Here is a 23,738-nt window from a genome sequence, read left to right on the forward strand (position 1 = left end):
CTACAGATCAGACAAAGAAAGAGGCGTTTTTACGCTGTGTAGAAGATCTACATACAATGGGAATGATCCACCCAGTTCCAATTGTAGAACAAGGACTAGGGTTTTACTCAAACCTGTTTGTGGTTCCCAAAAAAGAAGGAACTTTCAGACCAATCCTGGATCTCAAAATTCTAAACAAATTCCTCAGAGTCCCATCATTCAAGATGGAGACCATTCGGACAATATTACCAATGATCCAGGAGGGTCAATTTATGACTACCGTGGATCTAAAGGATGCGTATGTACATATTCCTATCCACAAAGATCATCACCAGCTTTTCTGGACAAGCATTATCAGTTCGTGGCTCTTCCTTTCGGGTTGGCCACTGCTCCCAGAATTTTCACAAAGGTGCTAGGGTCCCTTCTGGCGGTTCTAAGACCGCGGGGCATAGCTGTGGCGCCTTACCTTGACGACATCTTAATTCAGGCGCCGTCTTTCCAAAGAGCCAAGTCTCACACGGAGATTGTTTTGGCCTTTCTGAGGTCTCATGGGTGGAAGGTGAACATCAAAAAGAGTTCTCTTTCCCCTCTCACAAGGGTTCCCTTCCTAGGGACTCTTATAGACTCGGTAGAAATGAAAATATTTCTGACGGAGGTCAGAAAATTAAAACTCTTAACTACTTGCCGAGCTCTTCATTCCATTCCCCGGCCATCTGTGGCTCAGTGCATGGAGACAATCGGATTAATTTTAGCAGCAATGGACATAGTCCCTTTTGCTCGGATTCACCTCAGACCACTGCAACTATGCATGCTCAAACAGTGCAATGGGGATTATGTAGATTTGTCTCCTCAAATTCAGTTGGACCAGGAGACCAGAGATTCTCTTCTCTGGTGGTTGTCTCAGGATCACCTGTCTCAGGGAATATGTTTCCGCAGACCAGAGTGGATCATTGTAACGACCGACGCCAGTCTGTTGGGCTGGGGTGCGGTCTGGGACTCCCTGAAAGCTCAGGGCTTATGGTCTCGGGAAGAAACTCTTCTCCCGATAAACATTCTGGAACTGAGGGCGATATTCAACGCTCTTCAGGCATGGCCTCAACTAGCTGCGGCCAAATTCATCAGATTTCAGTCGGACAACATCACGACTGTAGCTTACGTCAATCATCAGGGGGGAACAAAGAGTTCCCTAGCGATGACGGAAGTAACTAAAATAATCAGGTGGGCGGAGGATCACTCCTGCCATCTTTCAGCAATTAAACCCCAGGAGTAGACAACTGGGAGGCGGATTTTCTAAGTCGTCAGACTTTTCACCCGGGGGAGTGGGAACTCCACCCGGAGGTATTTGCCCAGCTGACTCAGCTATGGGGCACCCCGGAGTTGGATCTGATGGCGCCCCGTCAGAACGCCAAACTTCCTCTCTATGGGTCTAGGGCCCCGGGATCCCAAGGCGGTATTGATAGATGCTCTAGCAGCGCCTTGGTCCTTCAATCTGGCTTATGTTTTTCCACCGTTTCCTCTTCTCTCTCGTCTGGTCACCAGAATCAAGCAGGAGAAGGCCTCAGTGTTTCTGATAGCGCCTGCGTGGCCATGCAGGACTTGGTATGCAGACCTAGTGGACATGTCATCTGTCCCATCATGGACATTGCCAATGAGGCAGGATCTTCTAATACAGGGTCCGTTCAAGCATCCAAATCTAATTTCTCTGCGTCTGACTGCCTGGAGATTGAACGCTTAATTCTATCAAAGCGTGGTTTCTATGAGTCAGTTATAGATACTCTGTTTTAGGCTAGAAAGCCTGTCACCAGGAAAATATACCATAAAATATGGCGGAAATATCTTTGTTGGTGTGAATCCAAGGGTTACTCATGGGGTAAGATTAGGATTCCTAGGATATTGTCTTTCCTCCAAGACGGATTGGAGAAAGGATTGTCAGCTAGTTCCTTAAAAGGACAGATATCTGCTCTGTCTATCCTTCTACACAAGCGTCTGGCAGAGGTACCAGACGTTCAAGCGTTTAGTCAGAATCAAGCCTGTTTATAAACCAGTGGCTCCGCCATGGAGTCTAAATCTAGTTCTTTCAATTCTTCAAGGGGTTCCGTTTGAACCCTTACATTCCATAGATATTAAGTTGTTATCTTGAAAAGTTTTGTTTTTGGTGGCTATCTCTTCTGCTCGAAGAGTTTCAGAATTATCTGCCTTGCAGTATGATTCACCTTACCTGGTGTTCCACGCAGATAAGGTAGTTTTGCGTACCAAACCTGGTTTTCTCCCCTAAAGTTGTTTCTAACAAGAATATTAACCAGGAAATAGTCGTTCCTTCTCTGTGTCCTAATCCTTCTTCGAAGAAGGAACGCCTGTTACACAATCTTGATGTAGTTCGTGCTTTAAAGTTCTATTTACAAGCAACTAAGGATTTCAGACAAACATCTTCCTGTGTTTGTTATCTATTCTGGTAAGAGGAGAGGTCAGAAAGCGACTGCTACCTCTTTCCTTTTGGCTGAAACGCATCATCCGTTTGGCCTATGAGACTGCTGGCCAGCAGCCTCCTGAAACTGTTACTGCTCACTCTACCAGAGCAGTGGCTTCCACATGGGCTTTTAAAAATGAGGCTTCTGTTGAACAGATTTGTAAGGCAGCGACTTGGTCTTCACTGCATACTTTTTCCAAATTTTACAAATTCGATACTTTTGCTTCTTCGGAGGCTATTTTTGGGAGAAAGGTTTTGCAAGCAGTGGTGCCTTCCGTTAAGGTACCTGTCTTGTTCCCCTCCCTTCATCCGTGTCCTAAAGCTTTTGTTATTGGTATCCCCACAAGTAAAGGATGAATCCGTGGACTGGATACACCTTACAAGAGAAAACAGAATTATGCTTACCTGATAAATTACTTTCTCTTGCGGTGTATCCAGTTCACGGCCCGCCCTGGCTATTAGTCAGATAGATTTTTAGTTTAAACTACAGTCACCACTGCACCCTATGGTTTCTCCTTTTTCTTCCTAACCTTCGGTCGAATGACTGGGGGGTGCAGCTTTGCCACTTCCTGTAGGGAAGGAGAATATCCCACAAGTAAAGTATGAATCCGTGGACTGGATACACCACAAGAGAAAGTAATTTTTCAGGTAAGCATAAATTCTTTTTTTATCCCTCCCTCTCTAGTGACTCTTGAGTGGAGTTCCCATACGTCACTAGCTCATGGACTCTTGCCAATTACATGAAAGAAAAACATAATTTATGTAAGAAACTTCCCTGATAAATTCATTTCTTTCATATTGGCAAGAGTCCATGAGGCCCACCCTTTTTATGGATTTTTTTGTATAAAGCACAATTATTTCCAAATTCCTTCGTTGATGCTTTTTACTCCTTTCTTTATCACCCCACTTCTTGGCTATTCATTAAACTGAATTGTGGGTGTGGTGAGGGGTGTATTTATAGGCATTTTGAGGTTTGGGAAACTTTGCCCCTCCTGGTAGGATTGTATATCTCATACGTCACTAGCTCATGGACTCTTGCCAATATGAAAGAAATTAATTTATCAGGTAAGTTCTTACATAAATTATGCTTTTGTACTTTGAGTCAGTGTCATGTACCCTATACTCAGTACTACAGTATTTGTAGATAATAATGATGATGATAATACAACACATTTTGGATTCACTAGAGATATTTTACATTCATTTGCAAGGCTGATTATTTCTGCACAGGCATAACAAAGATGCCTGGGTTGGTGATCAATGTCTGGTTAAATATAAAGAAAAAAATTCTCTCTACACCTCGAGTCTTGCTGTCATTTTATGTTTTACTTATATAGGTCTTTAAACTTGTGCAGTCTGTGTTGGTATAGATGTATAATATTTTAAAAGAATTTAAACTATCTGATTGGAGCTGAACACAACCATTATCTAATTACTATGTAGCGTCTATTCATTTATAGATTGTAGAGTTTAGAACCGGCTGGTGGGAACAAGAAGTCCTTAAAAGGGATACGAAGCCTCAAATATTTCTTTCGTAATTCAGACAGAGCATGCACTTTTAAACTTATCTCAAATTTACTTCTGTTATCTAATTTGCCTCATTATCTTTGACTCAGAAGCAGCAATGCATTACTGGGAGCTAGCTGCTGATTGGTGGCTAAACATATGCCTCCTGTCATTGGCTCACCCGTTGTGTTCAGCTAGCTCCCATTAGTGCATTGCTGCTCCTTCAACAAGGGATCCTAATAGAATGGAGCAAATTTGATCCTAGAAGTACAATGGAAAGTTTTTTTTTATTATTATTAATTGTATTCGCTATCTGAATTTATGAAAGAGAAATGTTGGGTTTTATGACCCTTTAAGAACATATAAATTATAAATATTATATTAAATAATAAGAAAAAACAAAACTAAGGAAGACAAATGTTTCAGTATGATTAATAAAATGAAGAAACAATATAATGTTTCATAAATAATGTATTGCAATGTGTTATGATATTCCTGTGTTGAAGAAAGAAAGCAATATTTGTTTTTGTGCTTATGGGATGTGTCACTGCCCACCAATTAGTGGAGTTTAAAATGAACAGATTTAACTTAATGGGGTATCGTACTGTAATATTTTATCCACTTTAATGTGTTCTCAATTACCTGCTGGAGTATTATTATTATTAGCCTTTATTTGTATAGCGCCTCAAAATTCTTTAGCTCTGGTATGTTAAATAGTTTACAAATGACAATCTTATATTTTTATTTTATCATTTGAAATATCTTCTTTTTGTCTTTTGAAATCACTACCTATTATTAAAATGTTCATACAGCAGTATTAGCTATAGAAAAGCTATGTAAACAAGATCCAATAGCAGAAATCAACCTTTCAGTGGGGGTTTGAGAGAACTATGTATGTGACCCTGCTGCAATGAAATAAAGGTCATTTTAATATTTCAAGTGCTGCTGGTATGGATATGTGAGTACATTGTAATATATATATAAATAAACAGTTCGCTTTCATATGCATACAGGTACAAATCCCCAAATCTGGAATTCCAGAATTATATTGAAATTCAGACTTTTTGATTAATATTTTTTTTTATAGAAAATTACTAAACTTTTCCCCACCTAAACTACCTTTAGGTTGCATGTATAAGCTGTGTTATGACATGTAAATATTGCCTAAATGACATAAGATATTGTTTATATACGGGACTTATCCCCTCTCCCAGCTGTCCCATTTTAAAGATGCAAATATACAAATCTGACGCAAATTCTAAAATACAAACTATTCTGAAATCCAAAATGTCCACTTCCTCAAGCAGTTTGGATAAAGGGTTTTGTACCTGTATGTATTTTTTTATTTGAATATCCTTTTAATAATCAGGTAGTGTCCGTATTACACTATACAAGAGTAGACTATCTAGGCAGTTAGCTAACTAAAGTGCATGCTATATTTAATCAAATAAATGTAACAATCATTTTCCAACTCCTCAGCCAGAATCAGCTTAAGACACTTCACGCAGATTTGAGTGGAAGATTAGATGAATCTTTGAGTGTCATCAATGAAAAATTACCATTCAATGATACCAGTAAGTATATTTTTCTCTGATCATGAAGTGTATGTGAATGCATAAACGTTTTCATTGCTAAGTTTAGAATCACAGCTTTACCACGTATAGAAAAGGATTTAAATTATGTTGTCTTTTTTTTTTTTATTCTGCATTGCCTCTTGTAAACTCACTGGAGCTATTTCAATTCAAATTCCTATTCTGATTCCTGCACACAAAAAAATGTAGCTTGTTTCTTTCTATGAGTCTTATTTCGTCGAGTTCTCTGGTAAAGTATGCTTTTTTTTAAAAAAAATAATATATAAATAATATATAATCTCATATAATATGCACTTTGTACATTAACGTTTTTAAATATTTTCTATATAGGGATTGGAATTTTTATGATGCTTATTTATGATAATAGATTTTGAATTGAAGTTATGTCAGTGTATAATTAAAGGGATCTAAGTAATGTTTATATACGTGGGGGTCTATATCAGCCTTAAAGAGATTTGCAAAGAAAATGAATAAATAGCAGTAAAAAAAAAAAACTTGCTTACAAAACCTGTCATTTTTTTGTTTATATAATTATATGCACAGACTTTATCTTGCAGTAAAACCATGGCTTAATCCTGTACAATATTGTGTTTGCATAACACCTTCTGTGCAAATGATACGCTGTGTGTTTTTGTTCTACTTAAAAAAAAAAATCCCACTTTAAAAAAAGATGGTTTTGTAGGATATAATGATAGCGTGTATCTTTTGGAGAACTGAGGGTAAACAGTTGGGGATTGTTTAGTTGTTACATTAGATCTACATGTAGATAATGCAGGTGCAAAAGGAAAATCAAATAGTCTTGCATCCCCATTTTAGTTTAATTTATTTTTAGTTAGATTATATGATTCATGCATTTTCTGTAAAGCATATTGCAGTATTTTTTTCAAAAAAGTTTTTCTTAGCCTAGTTCTCATTAGGCACATAGTCTTTAGCATTTGTCTGGCTTGAAGTATATTATTAATATTTGGCCTCAGAAGACATGGATACGTTTTGAAAAAGTAAACTGTTCCTTTTCTTAAAGGGTCACTAAAGCCACAATTAATATTTCATGATTTATATAAAGTATGGCATTTTATCAGATTTTCTTTGTTCTCTTTGTTAAAGGCTAAACATATTTAGTCTCAGGAGCACCATTGCCCTACTGGGAAATAGCTGAACATATCAGATGAGGCAATGTGATTGGCTGCTTGTCAGTGGGTTGCCTTCATTACATAAGAGATTCACTGAGATCAGGAGTCCACGTCTGGTTTCCACCATCACCCTTAGGGAGACTTTTCCCAGGGTTAAAATACAAATACATACAGAAAGAGAAGCAGTCTGCCAGGAATGAGCAACAGCTCAGGGACTTGTTCTATGGCCCAGTTACCCAAGGTGAGAATTCCCTGGTATTTCGGGGCTGGACAGACCATTTTAGGCAGTCTGATCCTGCCTAAAATGGTCAGTCCAGCCCCGAAATACCAGGGACTTCTCCTCTGAACAAGGGAAGTTGCAACCCAAGATGATTGTTTCGGCCTCCTTTACACAGTTACATTAACCCCTTAATGACCACAGCACTTTTCCATTTTCTGTCCGTTTGGGACCAAGGCTATTTTTACATTTCTGCGGTGTTTTGTGTTTAGCTGTAATTTTCCTCATACTCATTTACTGTACCCACACATATTATATACCGTTTTTCTCGCCATTAAATGGGCTTTCTAAAGATACCATTATTTTCATCATATCTTATAATTTACTATAAAAAAAATTATAAAATATGAGGAAAAAATGGAAAAAAACGCAGTTTTTCGAAATTTGACCCCCAAAATCTGTTACACATCTACAACCACTAAAAAACACCTATGCTAAATAGTTTCTATATTTTGTCCTGAGTTTAGAAATACCCAATGTTTACATGTTCTTTGCTTTTTTTGCAAGTTATAGGCAATAATTACAAGTAGCACTTTTGCTATTTCCAAACCACTTTTTTTCAAAATTAGCGCTAGTTACATTGGGACACTGATATCTTTCAGGAATCCCTGAATATCCATTGACATGTATATATATTTTTTTAGAAGACATCCCAAAGTATTGATCTAGGCCCATTTTGGTATATTTCATGCCACCATTTCACTACAAAATGCGATCAAATAAAAAAAATGTTCACTTTTTCACAAATGTTTTCACAAACTTTAGGTTTCTCATTGAAATTATTTACAAACAACTTGTACAATTATGGCATACATGATTGTAAATGTTTCTCTGGGATCCCCCTTTGTTCAAAAAAAGCAGACATATATGGCTTTGGCATCGCTTTTTGGTATTTAGAAGGCCGCTAAATGCCGCATGCGCACCACACGTGTATTATGCCCAGCAAGTGAAGGGGTTAATTAGGGAGCATGTAGGGAGCTTGTAGTTTTAATTTTAGCTTTAGTGTAGTGTAGTAGACAACCCAAAGTATTGATCTAGGGCCCATTTCGGTATATTTCATGCTACCATTTCACCGCCAAATGCGAACAAATAAAAATAAAACGTAAAATTTTCCCAATTTTAGGTTTCTCACTAAAATTATTTAACAAACAGCTTGTGCAATTATGGCATAAATGGTTGTAAAAGCTTCTCTGGGATCCCCTTTGTTCAGAAATAGCAGACATATATGGCTTTGGCTTTGCTTTTTGGTAATTAGAAGGCAGCTAAATGCCGCTGCGCACCATACGTGTATAATGCCCAGCAGTGAAGGGGTTAATTAGGGAGCTTTTAGGGAGCTTGCAGGGTTAATTTTAGCTTTAGTGTAGGTATCAACCTCCCACATGACACATCACACCCCCAGATCCCTCCCAAACAGCTCTCTTCCCTCCCCCACCCCACAATTGTCCCCTGCCATCTTAAGTACTGGCAGTAAGTCTGCCAGTACTAAAATAAGAGTTTTTTTGGTTTTTTTTTTTTTAAATAATAATTATGTTCTGTAGTATCCTCCCTTAGCCCCCAACCTCCCTGATCCCCCCCCCAAACAGCTCTCTAACCCCCCTCTCTCTGCCTTATTGCGCCATATTGGGTACTGGCAGCTGTCTGCCAGTGCCCAGTTTAAAATCAAATATTTTTTTTTTAGTTTTTTTTAGAAAAATACTATTTTCTGTAGTGTAGCTGCCCTCCCTCAACCCCCAACCCCCCAACCCCTGCCAGATCGCGAACCCAGTTTTTAGAAGCCCCCCCTCACTCCACCGAAGGTACACATCATTGTTCCATAGTGTAGGGCTCCCACCCGCCCGCGCGCATCGCGCGCCCGCTCCCGTGCACGCGGCGCGCACCCGCGTCAGTTCACGCCTGCGCGCACCTGCGCGCAATGCCCGCACTCGATCCCGCCCCCCCCCTTCCCACCGATGGCCCGCCCACCCGCCTCCCTTGGTAAGCTCCCACCCACCAACGAACATGGCATCAATGGCGACTGCAGAGAGGGCCACAGGGTGGCTCTCTCTTCATCGGTGGGCTAAAAAATGTTATAGCAGGATGCATCAATTCGAGGCATCACTGCTATAACATGAAAGCAGTTGGAAGTGATCAGGATCGCTTCCACTGCTTTCAAAGACCAACGACGTACGGGGTACGTCCTTGGTCATTAACTGCATTTTTTTGCAGGACGTACCCCATACGTCGTTGGTCGTTAAGGGGTTAATAATGAACTAAACATTGCACTATTAAAGAAGATATTAATATTCACACAATAGAATTAAGGTGTCACTATATCTAAGAATACCTACTACAAATCATGCTAAATAGCTTTTCCATGAAACAATCACCCTTTGTGAAAAGCAGGGATGGCCAACTGTAGTGTGTTTAAATTATGTTCGGAAGTATTACTTTGTGCTGTATATATGCATATAAAGACTTAGAACTGTACATGACTTGCTAAACATGTGGCGGTCAGTCCTGTGCACTCACAATTGCCTCCTGGGTGTACTCAGAGTGCTGATAGATGTTGCATGTTGTGTCCAAAGGGGTACTCAGCATGTGTGGGAGGTCCATGAAGTGTTAGCAGTTAGAAGTGATAAAACTGTTGCTGAAAAATCCTTAGCTAATGCAAGTATAAGACAAAATGCATGTAATTAAATATGATATGCATTCTTTTGTATTTGCAAATATGGGTTTTCTGTTCCTTTAAATTCCAGAAATACACAGACCATAAACCTTATTAAAGTTCAACCCTAATATAGAGCAAAGCCAAATTCCTGAAGCTTTGTTTCTCTATTTAACAATCCTCAATTCCTTCCAGGAAAGTGTTTGATAAATGTATAAAACAGGTAAAAATATGGTTGTAGGTGATTAACAAATTTGGTTCAGAACCACAGGAATCTTATAGTTTTAATTAGCTATTCTAATTTACACATCAGATGTTATATCACTTACCATATGAGTGCTTCATCAAATCTCTTTTCATGTTTCCTCTATCCACACATGCCTTCACTAATGAAGAGTCAGTATTTGTGCTAAGTAAGTATTTGTATATATAACAACAACAACAACAAAAAACAGTTTGAAAACAAAAAAGAGCCTTTGTCAGGGAGAAGTTACAGAGTTGTGCAACAACTTTTTAAGTAAATAAAAAGCATGTGCACGGGGCAACACCTTGGAGTGGTAGCAATGTTGGTTTGCTGCGTGTGGAATGTTTATAATCTGCCACTTCTCAGCAGTTTATGAAGCCATCTATCAAGCTGCTTGAAATCTACAGATAGTGCTGAATTTATTGAAGTCAGATTGTGCTATGACAATCCTCATTGAGGCCTTCAACAACCCCCCATCCCAGTAAGCAACAGACTTGGTATGAGCAGCTCACACATTGCATCTTCAAAGTGTAGCACTGCATAAGCGCTGTTTTTACTACTTGTAAATACCTGCTTCAAGATAATACTAGCATGTCATGGAGTAAACTGCTGTCGTTATAGCTGAGCTTGGCAAGCTCCTTGAATTCCACCTAGCCATTTTCATGAAAACTCAGGAAGACACATTAGCCCCATCCATGCTGCTGTTTGCACTAATGTAACCGAAGTGGCTTCCTATTGTTATGTGAAGTGAGAGTGGTAATGCCCTGGGGCCCCTGCATCGATCACTTACCTCCTCAATTGACGCCGACTCATGAACCGACCAGTCGGCGTCATGGAAGGTTGATGATCTGTGCCTCAAATAGTCCTGAAGAGCCAAATAGCTGCAGATCAGATGTTGAGGCAAGTGCTATTGAGACTGAGCAGAGTTACCAGGTCCTGCATCCTATTGATATAACTATGACTTCCTAAACAATCAATTGCACTCTTAAAAGCAAAGCTGCATTCATGCGCACCCAGATCCGACAAAGCTCTGAAAAGCCAGCCTATCGTTTGGATGGTTGTGTTGCAGCAATTTCAAAGGCAACACAAGTTCTGGGATATATTAGGCAGGCATTTTCTCACCAGGACTCACCATCCTTTCCTGGCATTCGAGTATACATGAGTTTCTGATGGAGGTTCGTATGAAAGGAGTCCGAGGTTGGGACTTTGTAAAGTATTTGCTTTTTGTGCCTACATCTTATGAATACTTTCTGTCCCAGCGACTAGAGACTGAACGATGCATCTTATATGCCAGCAAAATTGGGGTAAATTAATCTGTCATATTTGTCAAGAGAGGTGGATGGCTTGCCTTCTGGATCTTTGATATAAATGTATCCTAATTTTTTCCAACTATCTCTTCTCACTGTTCTACCTATGGCTCTATTTATCTATTTAAGTATTGAAACATTTATATTCTTAAATGGACAATGGAGTTAAGATTTTAATGGTGAACTATGTGCCACCTTGCATGGAGCGATACGGTTAGGAACCATAGAGCTCCTACAGTGATTCTTGTTTATTTGACAAAGTAGTAGCTAAGCCATATATCCTTTGGATTCCAAATCTTGAAATTAGAATAGGAAGATCTGAAATGTTTTGATTATATTTTGTTATATTTTATTAAAATGTCTGTATGTTGCAATCATGATACACTGGACATATTTCGTAATAATAGTATTTCTCCAACATTGGTGTGTCCGGTCCACGGCGTCATCCTTACTTGTGGGATATTCTCTTCCCCAACAGGAAATAGCAAAGAGTCCCAGCAAAGCTGGTCACATGGTCCCTCCTAGGCTCCACCCACCCCAGTCATTCTCTTTGCCGTTGCACAGGCAACATCTCCACGGAGATGGTTAAGAGTTTTTTTGGTGTTTAAATGTAGTTTTTATTCTTCTATCAAGTGTTTGTTATTTTAAAATAGTGCTGGTATGTACTATTTACTCTGAAACAGAAAAGGATGAAGATTTCTGTTTGTAAGAGGAAGATGATTTTAGCAGACAGTAACTAAAATCGATTGCTGTTTCCACATAGGACTGTTGAGATGAAGTAACTTCAGTTGGGGGAAACAGCAGACTTTTCTGCTTAAGGTATGATTAGCCATATTTCTTTTTTTTTTTTTTTTTTTTTTTTTTTTTTTTAAATCGTTTATTGAAAAGGATAAATTAAATCAACAATATAGGAGACGCAGCTCCAATACAGTACAAATCAAATACATCTCTATTTCTTTTGTTGCATGACAAAAGTTAACTTAGCGGAAAACAATTGGTAATTGAATTTAAATTCCATTTCATCTAGTTTAAACAGAAAGACAAGAAGGACATAAGGTTACAAAAAAGCTAAACAACAGAAAAAAAGCGTCCTTCCTTGGTTGCATACTAATTGAAGATAGGTCCTCTTCTCCTGAATCTAAGTTAAGACTCGACTAAATGCATACATAATTCTACTCAGACTGACCGAACTAGTCCCTAGACCACTAAATACTGCTATGTTCCAGTTAATAATCATTAATTTTGCTAGTACAGATTTTACTTGGAACATTCCGGGAGCCCGCTACAAGCTCCTGGTACCTATAACAGGGGGTTAACTCTACTCGTGGCTCCTTGTCTACCTCTTCCTCCTGAGTTTAAGTCGCTGCGGAGACCTATATTCCCTTCTTGATAGGAGGGCCAGGCAGAAGGGGGGGAGGGCCCAGCGCGAAGGGGGATGAGAGAGAGAGAGAAAAAAAAAAAAAAAAAAAGGAAAGGGGAGGAAAAGGGGGGGGGGAGATTCCTATCTTTTGCCCTCCCTCCTCTCCCTTTAATGAATTAAACCGGGACATCCCTCCCCAACATCCCCATCTTTCCTCTAGTGTTTGCCCAACCATGATCTAGGGAGCAAACCCCGTTCTATTTGGCTTTGTAGCCAGGGTGAGGATTTATACTGCAATACCGCCTGTTCCTGCATCTCCTCGGGAAGTGAGATAATGTATGATTTCCATTTACTAAAAAATCTAGAAATTTGTTTAGGGTTGATAGATCTTAAGTTATATTGCTCCAGAACCATTTGGTACTGGACTTCTTTCAAAAAATCGGTAAATTTAAGTGCTTTATGGTTCTTCCAGTTTCTTAGAATTAAATTTCGTGCTATCAAGATACATACATTAATAAATCTGTTATTAGGGAGAGCTGTCGTATATTTACATAAGAACATTATCTGTTGTAGCGTAACTTTGACACTTGTCCCCATAATCTTAGAGACCCAGAAATTGATCTTCTGCCATAATTGGGATATTTTGGGGCAGGACCAAAAACAATGAACATAGTCTGTGCGTTCCTTACTACACTTAGGACAGTTCCCTTTTTCAGGACTCCATTTAACAAGTCTGGCTGGAGTGAGATATGCCCTATTAACTAGTTTCATATGAGATTCTTTCCAAGCATGCATATGTGTTGCCCTAGCTACCAGTGACATACTCTGTATTATAGTCTCACTCTCTAGTCTCAGATTTTCTTTTGCCCATTTTGTGGATATGTCTATAATATTGTTTTGGCCCCATGCTCTCATAATAGCAGTATATGGCTGGGAGATAGTGCTCACCCCCTCACGATAATCAGTAATTATATGTTTCAGATCTTTGGTATCTATGCCCAGCCCTGTCTCTAATCTCAAATTCTCCACCCAATGCCTAATTTGCAAATAGGCGAAGAAGCTAGACTTCGGGAGATGGAGCTGGTTAACAATATTCTCGAATGAGCGGAGTCTCAACTGGTTACCATCGCATAACTGAATTACATAATTCACCCCACATTTGGCCCATAGCTCAAATACCGAGGGCTTACATGCTATTGGGAAATTCGGATTACCCATTATGGGTAAATATTCTGATTTCCTAAAATCTGCTCCAAGTTCCTTGCAAATTTTCTGCCAAGCTTGTACAACACACTTAAAAGTGAGCAACTGGCATACTTGATCTGGTAATTTACTTGCCGTATGGTGAAGGATTGCCTTCAAGCTAAACGGTTTTATCAGAGAAGACTCAATCTCGTAAAACGAGATTTGATTTTTCTCGGTGATCCAATCCAGAGCAAATTTTGCTACTGCGACATAATTGTAAAATTTCAGGTTGGGACAGGCCATACCTCCAAAAGCTTTAGGGAGAGTTAGCTTAAATAGTGAGATCCGTGGTTTCTTGGCTTGCCAGAGGAACTGATTGAGCGCCTTATTAAAGGTATCTAGATCTTTTTTATATAGCAGAAGCGGGAGATTCTGTAGAAAATAAAGCAATTTGGGGAAGAGCACTACCTTGACTAACATGATTCGAGCAGTAAGGGACAGAGGGAGGTGCCCCCAGTTCTGCATTTTCAGAATCAGGCCCTTGATGCAGGGTTTGAAGTTAAGTTCATACCATCTGTTAGGGTCGGAGCTTAGTGTAATTCCTAAATAAGTGATCTGAGTAGATTCTATAAATGGATGGGCACAGGGGCCTATAGGTTTGCGTATCCACATAATCTCTGATTTTCCGTAGTTAATTTTGTAACCTGAAAACGAACTAAACAGGTTGCATAGTTCCAATAACCGAGGGATAGAGGTCCTTACATTACTCAGAAAAAGCAGGAGATCGTCTGCAAACAACGAAAGAACCAACTTATGACCTCCCAGCTGAATACCTTGCATTTCCTTCCTCAAAAGAATTGCAAGTGGTTCAAGGGATAAGTTGAAAAGGAATGGGGATAGTGGACACCCTTGACGGGTACCCCGCCCCAGGATAATATTCTCAGTTAGTTCTCCATTCACAATGATTGAAGAATTTGGCTTCTTGTATAGTTGTGAAATAAAGCCTTGAAAGGAGCCAGTTATACCAAACTTCCCTAGCGTTGTAAGTAGGTGGTCCCAAACGATAGAATCGAACGCCTTTTCGGCGTCGATTGTAAGTATCGCAAGGTCCGGTTTAGGGCCGTGTCTTTCTACCTTATTCCAAAAAAAGTCAAGAACCAATTGTATTTTCCTCAGATTTTTAACAGGGTTCCTGCCCATCATGAAACCCGTCTGGTCAGGATGTATGAGCTCTCCTAAGGGAGTTTTCAATCTATTCGCCAAGATATATGTAAGGATCTTATAGTCTTGGTTCAAGAGTGAAATAGGCCTATATGACGAGGTTAACTCTGGGTCTTTACCTTTCTTGGGGATCAAGACTATATTAGAAGCCGCAAATAAGGGGGATTGGGGTTTGTTCCTGATAAAATAGTCATTGAATAAGTTAACTAACACTGACGGAATCTGATCAGAGAGGAGTTTGTAAAACTCTGTTGGTAGAGCGTCTGGCCCAGGAGCTTTCCCTAGCTTCAGCTTCTGAATAGCTTTCACGATTTCTTCTACAGAGAAGGGCTTATTCAGCGCTTGAAGGGCCTCTTTATTGATTTGCGGGAGGGTTAGACCTTGCCAGAACTGTTGTTTCAAGAATAAGTTAGTCTGCTTCTCTGCATATAATTCTTGATATGCCTGGAAGAAGGCAGCTCTAATTGCTGAGGGATCAGTTACTCTGGTATTTTTAAACTTAATTGCTGAGATATAGTTTTTTTGCTGTCTTATTTTGACAATCCTAGCTAGGTATTTAGCTGAGACACCATGCACCCCAGCATATAGGGCTTTAAGCTTTAAATCTTCTGATACAGAGTGCTGTTTCAGAAACAGATCATACACAGCTTTACTATCTTTATACTTAAGCCATTGCTCGGGTGAAGGGGCGGTAAGATATCTCCTATAGTTGTTACTTAAGGTATTAGCTAATTGCAACTCTCTTCTCCTCCATATTGCCCTTGTTCTTACTACATACGCCTTGATCTCCCCTCTAAAAACGGCTTTCGCGGTTTCCCAGAGAATCTCTGGCCTATATGAATAGTCTTGATTTTCAGCAATATATTGATACCATCTTTTCTGAATCCACTTTTTAAAGTGTGGATTGTTGTAAAGATATTGAGGAAAAAAGAACTTATTTGTTGAGGTTGGTTTCTCACTTAGTCCTAGCTCTAATGAGATAATAGCGTGATCAGAGATCAAAATGTCTTGGATATCAGCCCGCATTTTTATTTTAGCCATATGTTTAATAGTTAGGAAGAAATCAATCCTTGAGAAAGAAGCATGCGCCCTAGAAGCGCATGTATACTCCCGCCGATCCGGGTTCTGGAGCCGCCAGATATCTTGTAATACAAGACTTTTAGTAAATCTTTGAAGGACATCTACATCCTTCGTTTTTCTTAATAGATTGGATATCTTTGATCTATCTAGAACCTGAGAGAAAACCAAATTAAAATCACCGACAACTATCAAGTTTTTCCCTGTGTGCAGGAACAATTTCAACCTTAAACTTTCCCAGAAACTTTTATCCATCCTATTAGGACCATACACATTGCAAAAAACAAAGGTGGAGCCATTAACTTCCATCTCTAAAATTTGGTACCTCCCATTTATATCATTTTCTACAGTTATGATTTTGTAATCAAGTTGTTTACGTATTAATATTGCTAGACCTCTCTTAGATTTATCATATGGGGTGAACACTACCTCCCCCACCCACTTGCATTTTAATTTGACAGCCTCCTTGGGTCTGAGATGGGTCTCCTGGACAAACACTATATCAGGCTTTTGGTAGCCGAGGTGTCTAATGGCTAACTTCCTTTTACGTGGGGAAGAAATCCCTCCAATATTCCAGGATAATAGTTTCAACTTAACCATTTAGACTACTGGGGGTAGGAGGGAAAAGAGAGAGGGAAAAAAAAAAAAAAAAAAAAAAAAAAAAGGGGGGGGGGGGGGGGGAAAGGATAAAAAAAGAAAGAGAAGGGGGGAACTCGTCTCCCCCAGCACACCCGGCCCCCCCTTCCCCCCCCCCCTGAATTCTCCGCAGACAACATCCTACTCAGGTAGCCAACTAAGTTACACATGATTACCTCTGTCAATTGGAGAACCGCCATTGAATACCTTTTTGGGGTTCATCCTCTAGTCAAAAAGTACCTGAATTACAGGCCTATATTTTTACAATATGTCTTAATCTCTTCCAGTTTTGTAAAACTGCGAGATTCTCCATCTTTCTCTAAAATCACTTTAGCAGGGTACACTAATCTTGCATTTAAATTGGCCTTGATCAATTGGGAGCAAAATGGGGCCATTTCTCTACGCTTATTCTGAGTCTCCACCGAGAAATCCTGAAATAGTAAAATTTTGTTGGATCCTATCATAATATTATTGTTCTTACGGTACAATCTGAGGATGTGGAATTTGTCTTGATAATTTAAAAATTTAATAATGACTACTCTGGGTCTTGGCTGTCCCTCTAGGTTCCTTCTGGGCTGGCTTAGTCTATGAGCTCTCTCGATAGGTAACCTTACATTATCTATGTTGCTGCCTACAAGTTTTGGGAGCTGTGTGGCTGCAAAATTTATCAAATCATGATACTCAGCAGTTTCCGGGAGCCCCACCACCCTCAAATTATTACGCCTTGCTCTATCCTCTAATTCCTCGATTTTAGCTTGTAAAACAGGGAATTTGGTATCATGTATTTTAACCAGCTGTTCTTGTGTTAATAATCTGTCTTCTGCGTCAGATACTCTAGATTCTACTTCATTAATACGAATTGCAAACTGTTTAATTTCACTCGTAGCCATGGCAATTTCTGACTTTAAAGCTTCAAACTGTGGCATAACTAGTTCTGAGATCTGTTGAATTAGTAGAGAGTTATCAGGACCATTTGCCCCTGCATCATTTTGATTGAATATCTCAGAGCTACTCTCATTTGGTTTAGCTTTTTTATCTTTTGATTTAGGTGGCATGCTGGGTGAGGTAGTTTTAGTATGTGAAATGAATCTTTCCATGAATTAAGTGAATAAGTGAACAAACTTCAGCCCCAGTACTAAAATTAAGATACTGAGTGTATTTTCAAACTTTAGGTCCCTTTAAGTGAGATGTAGACCTAATTCCAATAGAGTAGACACTGAAACAAGTGAGTGTGTGCTACGCAACCTGAAACAGAATTATCAGGCTAATCCTGTTAAAGTTAGTGTAAAGCTATATATAGATCGAGGGGTCCTATTCCTTCCCTTGTTCTATCTCCCCTCTCTCCTTTCCTTTCCTGAGTGAACTAAAGTGAGATTATGTGTACCAAACAAGCAGGGCAAGTAGAGTGATATAAACACAAATCTATAATTGCAAATAGTGTGAAAAAAAACAAACAGTGACTCAAATTTCAGCACCTTCTGGGAGCGCAACAACAGAGCCCCTTAGAGGGTGTGGATATAGAAAAACAAGTGAAAATAAGCACACCACCTCACTAGATAATGTTGATCTCAGTTTCCTAATTCCACACAAAAATAGCAGTTTTAGTTATTCTGCCTAGAAATTCCTAATCTCTGTAAAAAAAGAAAAGAAAACAGTATGCAAAGTAATACAGTAAAACACTTAACTCAAAGCAGAATATATCAACCTTTTAACCAGACTTTTTTCCCTTTCTCTTGCCCTCTTTCTTTCCCCTTTTTTACCTTCTTTCCTTCTCTTTTTTCCTTTTCCCTCTCCCTTCAACACTTTTCCATAATTGGATTTTGTTATAATGTCCAGGTCTAATATTTCCCAATTATGTAGCTCCTAAGGCCAGCTTCTGGGGCCCTTGTCTCTCAGATATATAATACCTTACAAACACATTAGACCCACGAACTCAATTATATAGTCAGGTCGGCCCAATTGGGGATAGGAGAAAGTCTCTTGTTGTGTTAAGCAGTCCCTTGTTTAAGAGGAAACCTTTTTGTTCTAGCCAAGTTTTTTAAATCAAGGGAACTTTTCTCCAGAATGTCCGAGTAGTGTATAGTTCCCCAGGGCCAGTTATGGAACAGACCCAGTTGTTCAAAGAAAATAGGGAGGTATTATTTCCACTCTCACTTGGACCTTTGTATTTAAGAGAGAGAAAGTTTATTGCTGAAGTGTGGGGAGTTTTTTGCCTGGAGTAGGGCCTTTTTTACCTCGCTATGTCCAGCTTAAACACAGTTTTAGGGAGAGGTGTTATAAGTAGACTGGTGTATGTTGCACAGTAACACGCAGCGTATCCAAGCTCACATAGATATAGAAAGTATTGGAGGATCTTACCAGACCTTAGCGGCAGCTATCTTCCCCCTAATACCGGCTCTGCTTGAGGCATTTACCTCTCTTCCACTGCTGCCAGTGAGTCCCAGCCTTCCTGGTTCAAACGGTGGTTAGAGTGCTGCACGGCTCCTTGTTGCGAGCCTTCCTTCAGCAGAGTACCGTTTCACCGACTGAGCTCCAGCGTCCTCTCTCTGCCAGGCCCGCCCGTGAACCTCAGCTGCTTCCGACTCACGCTCTGGCCAGGACACGCCTCCAAAGGACGTCACCGTCTGGGGTACCTTGCCGTCCTACCGGACCAAGACCTTTCTGCCGGGGTAGACACACAGCCGCAATTGGTGGGGGGGGCCGCCGATCCCAGACACCTCCAAGATCTCCGCCTCGCCCGCAGCAGCAATATCTCCCCTCTCTTTCCTGGTGGTAAGCCTAAGATGGTTCCACGGGTTTATTAGATTATTATCTGTCCCATAGCAAAATAAAATTGTGTAGGAACGCCGCCTGGCGTCACGACTCGGCACCTGAGTCTGTCTGCAGTTAGGGACCGGCTTCTGTAAAAAAGTATCCAGACCAGGTAGCTTCTCTCTGGCCAAGGATAAGCACAGGTGGGGGGTGGTCGATAATGCCCTTCGCAGTAGAGCAAGATGCTAGCGTGCAGGTAGCTGCTGCTAACTCCTCCCCTTCCGGTCCCCTGTCTCATCGTGATTAGCCATATTTCTAACAAGACTATGTAATGCTGGAAGGCTGTCATTTCCCCTCATGGGGACCGGTAAGCCATTTTCTTAGTCAAACAAACAGAATAAAGGGCTTATTATGGGCTAAAAAACTGGTAGACATTTTTATGGGCTAAATCGATTGCTTTATTTGTGCATATTATTCAGATTTAGGCTAACATTTGACATTTATAATCTTGGGGAACGCTTATAAAACGGCAGGCACTGTATTGGACACCTTTTTCAGTCAGGGGGCCTTTCTAGTTATAGACTGAGCCTAATTTTCGCGCCATTAATGCGCAGTTGTTTTTTGAGAGCAGGGCATGCAAGGCTTTAAGACACTGTGGTGAAATTTTGGTAATTTTTGAACAATTCCTTCATACTTTTTCACATATTCAGTAATAAAGTGTTTTCTGTTTGAAATTTAAAGTGACAGTAACGGTTTTATTTTAAAACGTTTTTTGTGCTTTGTTGACAAGTTTAAGCCTGTTTAACATGTCTGTACCTTCAGATAAGCTATGTTCTATATGTATGAAAGCCAAAGTGTCTCCCCATTTAAATTTATGTGATAATTGTGCAAATGCGTCCAAACAAAGTAAGGACAGTACTGCCACAGATAATGATATTGCCCAAGATGATTCCTCAAATGAGGGGAGTAAACATGATACTACATCATCTCCTACTGTGTCTACACCAGTTTTGCCCATGCAGGAGGCCCCTAGTACATCTAGTGCGCCAATACTTATTACCATGCAACAATTAACGGCTGTAATGGATAACTCCATAGCAAATCTTTTATCCAAAATGCCTACTTATCAGAGAAAGCGCGATTGCTCTGTTTTAAACACTGAAGAGCAAGAGGACGCTGATGATAATTGTTCTGTCATACCCTCACACCAATCTGAAGGGGTCATGAGGGAGGTTTTGTCTGATGGAGAAATTTCAGATTCAGGAAAAATTTCTCATCAAGCTGAACCTGATGTTGTGACATTTAAATTTAAATTAGAACATCTCCGCACACTGCTTAAGGAGGTGTTATCTACTCTGGATGATTGTGACAATTTGGTCATTCCAGAGAAATTATGCAAGATGGACAGGTTCCTAGAGGTTCCGGTGCCCCCCGACGCTTTTCCTATACCCAAGCGGGTGGCGGACATAGTAAATAAGGAGTGGGAAAAACCCGGCATACCTTTTGTTCCTCCCCCTATATTTAAGAAATTATTTCCTATGGTCGACCCCAGAAAGGACTTATGGCAGACAGTCCCCAAGGTCGAGGGGGCAGTTTCTACTCTAAACAAACGCACTACTATTTTTATTGAAGATAGTTGTGCTTTCAAAGATCCTATGGATAAAAAATTGGAAGGTTTGCTTAAAAAGATTTTTGTACAGCAAGGCTACCTTCTACAACCAATTTCATGCATTGTTCCTGTCACTACAGCAGCGTGGTTCTGGTTCGAGGAACTAGAAAAGTCGCTCAGTAGAGAAACTCCGTATGAGGAGGTTATGGACAGAGTTCACGCACTTAAATTGGCTAACTCTTTTATTTAAGATGCCGCTTTGCAATTAGCAAGATTAGCGGCGAAAAATTCAGGGTTTGCTATCGTGGCGCGCAGAGCGCTTTGGCTAAAGTCTTGGTCAGCGGATGTGTCATCCAAGACAAAATTGCTTAACATCCCTTTCAAAGGTAAAACTTTATTTGGACCTGATTTGAAAGAGATTATTTCAGACATCACTGGGGGAAAGGGCCACGCCCTTCCACAGGATAGGTCTTTTAAGGCTAAAAATAAGCCTAATTTTCGTCCCTTTCGCAGAAATGGACCAGTCTCTAATTCTTCATCCTCTAAGCAAGAGGGTAATGCCTCTCAACCCAAACCAGCCTGGAAACCAATGCAAGGCTGGAACAAGGGTAAGCAGGCCAAGAAGCCTGCCACTGCTAACAAAACAGCATGAAGGAGTAGCCCCCGATCCGGGACCGGATCTGGTGGGGGGCAGACTCTCTCTCTTTGCTCAGGCTTGGGCAAGAGATGTTCAGGATCCTTGGGCGCTAGAAATAGTTTCTCAAGGTTATCTCCTGGAATTCAAGGAACTACCCCCAAGGGGAAGGTTCCACAAGTCTCACTTATCCTCAAACCAAATAAAGAGACAGGCATTCTTACATTGTGTAGAAGACCTGTTAAAGATGGGAGTGATACACCCAGTTCCAATAAAGGAACAAGGAATGGGATTTTATTCCAATCTGTTCGTAGTTCCCAAAAAAGAGGGAACGTTCAGACCAATTTTGGATTTGAAGATCCTAAACAAATTTCTCAGGGTACCATCGTTCAAAATGGAAACTATTCGAACGATTCTACCCACCATCCAGGAAAGTCAATTTATGACTACCGTGGATCTAAAGGATGCGTAACTACATATTCCTATCCACAAAGAACATCATCAGTTCCTAAGGTTCGCTTTTCTGGACAAACATTACCAGTTTGTGGCTCTCCCATTCGGGCTAGCCACTGCTCCAAGGATTTTCACAAAGGTGCTAGGGTCCCTTCTAGCGGTTCTGAGACCAAGGGGCATTGCAGTAGTACCTTACTTGGACGACATTCTAATACAAGCGTCGTCCCTGTCAAAAACAAAGGCTCATACGGACATCGTTCTAGCCTTTCTCACATCTCACGGATGGAAGGTGAACAAAGAAAAGAGTTCTCTGTCCCCGTCAACAAGAGTTCCCTTCTTGGGAACAATAATAGATTCCTTAGAAATGAGGATTTTTCTGACAGAGGTCAGAAAATCAAAACTTCTAAGCTCTTGTCAAGTGCTTCATTCTGTTCCTCGTCCTTCCATAGCGCAGTGCATGGAAGTAGTAGGATTGATGGTTGCAACAATGGACATAGTTCCTTTTGCACGAATTCATCTAAGACCATTACAACTGTGCATGCTCAAACAGTGGAATGGGGATTATACAGACTTGTCTCCAATGATTCAAGTAGATCAAAAGACCAGAGATTCACTCCGTTGGTGGCTGACCCTGGACCATCTGTCCCAGGGAATGAGCTTCCGCAGGCCAGAGTGGGTCATTGTCACGACCGACGCCAGTCTAGTGGGCTGGGGTGCGGTCTGGGAATCCCTGAAAGCTCAGGGTCTATGGTCTCGGGAAGAGTCTCTTCTCCCGATAAACATTCTGGAACTGAGAGCGATATTCAATGCTCTCAGAGCTTGGCCTCAACTAGCAAAGGCCAAATTCATAAGGTTCCAATCAGACAACATGACGACTGTTGCATATATCAATCATCAGGGGGGAACAAAGAGTTCCCTGGCGATGAAAGAAGTGACCAAAATAATTCAATGGGCGGAGGATCACTCCTGCCACTTGTCTGCGATCCACATCCCAGGAGTGGAAAATTGGGAAGCGGATTTTCTGAGTCGTCAGACATTTCATCCGGGGGAGTGGGAACTCCATCCGGAAATCTTTGCCCAAATAACTCAATTATGGGGCATTCCAGACATGGATCTGATGGCGTCTCGTCAGAACTTCAAGGTTCCTTGCTACGGGTCCAGATCCAGGGATCCCAAGGCGACTCTAGTAGATGCACTAGTAGCACCTTGGACTTTCAACCTAGCTTACGTATTCCCACCGTTTCCTCTCATTCTCAGGCTGGTAGCCAGGATCAATCAGGAGAGGGCTTCGGTGATCTTGATAGCTCCTGCGTGGCCACGCAGGACTTGGTATGCAGACCTGGTGAATATGTCATCGGCTCCACCATGGAAGCTACCTTTGAGACAGGACCTTCTTGTTCAGGGTCCATTCGAACATCCAAATCTGGTTTCCCTCCAACTGACGGCTTGGAGATTGAACGCTTGATTCTATCAAAGCGTGGGTTTTCAGATTCTGTGATAGATACTCTGGTTCAGGCCAGAAAACCTGTAACTAGAAAGATTTACCATAAAATATGGAAAAAATATATCTGTTGGTGTGAATCCAAGGGATTCCCATGGAATAAGATAAAAATTCCTAAGATTCTCTCCTTTCTACAAGAAATTTTGGAGAAAGGATTATCTGCAA

The 23,738-nt window shown here is 40.6% G+C and overlaps 1 protein-coding gene across 1 annotated transcript in view; it reads left to right on the forward strand.

The window, feature by feature from the left end:
* PPP1R21 (protein phosphatase 1 regulatory subunit 21) overlaps positions 1–23,738 on the forward strand; it is a 557,069-nt gene that overhangs the window by 155,287 nt on the left and 378,044 nt on the right. The window contains exon 7 of the mRNA XM_053712717.1: positions 5,432–5,526. Coding sequence (XP_053568692.1) covers positions 5,432–5,526 — 95 coding nt within the window. The remainder of the gene's footprint in view (positions 1–5,431; positions 5,527–23,738) is intronic.

This window comes from Bombina bombina, chromosome 4, assembly GCF_027579735.1.
Source record: "Bombina bombina isolate aBomBom1 chromosome 4, aBomBom1.pri, whole genome shotgun sequence".
Lineage (NCBI taxonomy): Eukaryota > Metazoa > Chordata > Amphibia > Anura > Bombinatoridae > Bombina > Bombina bombina.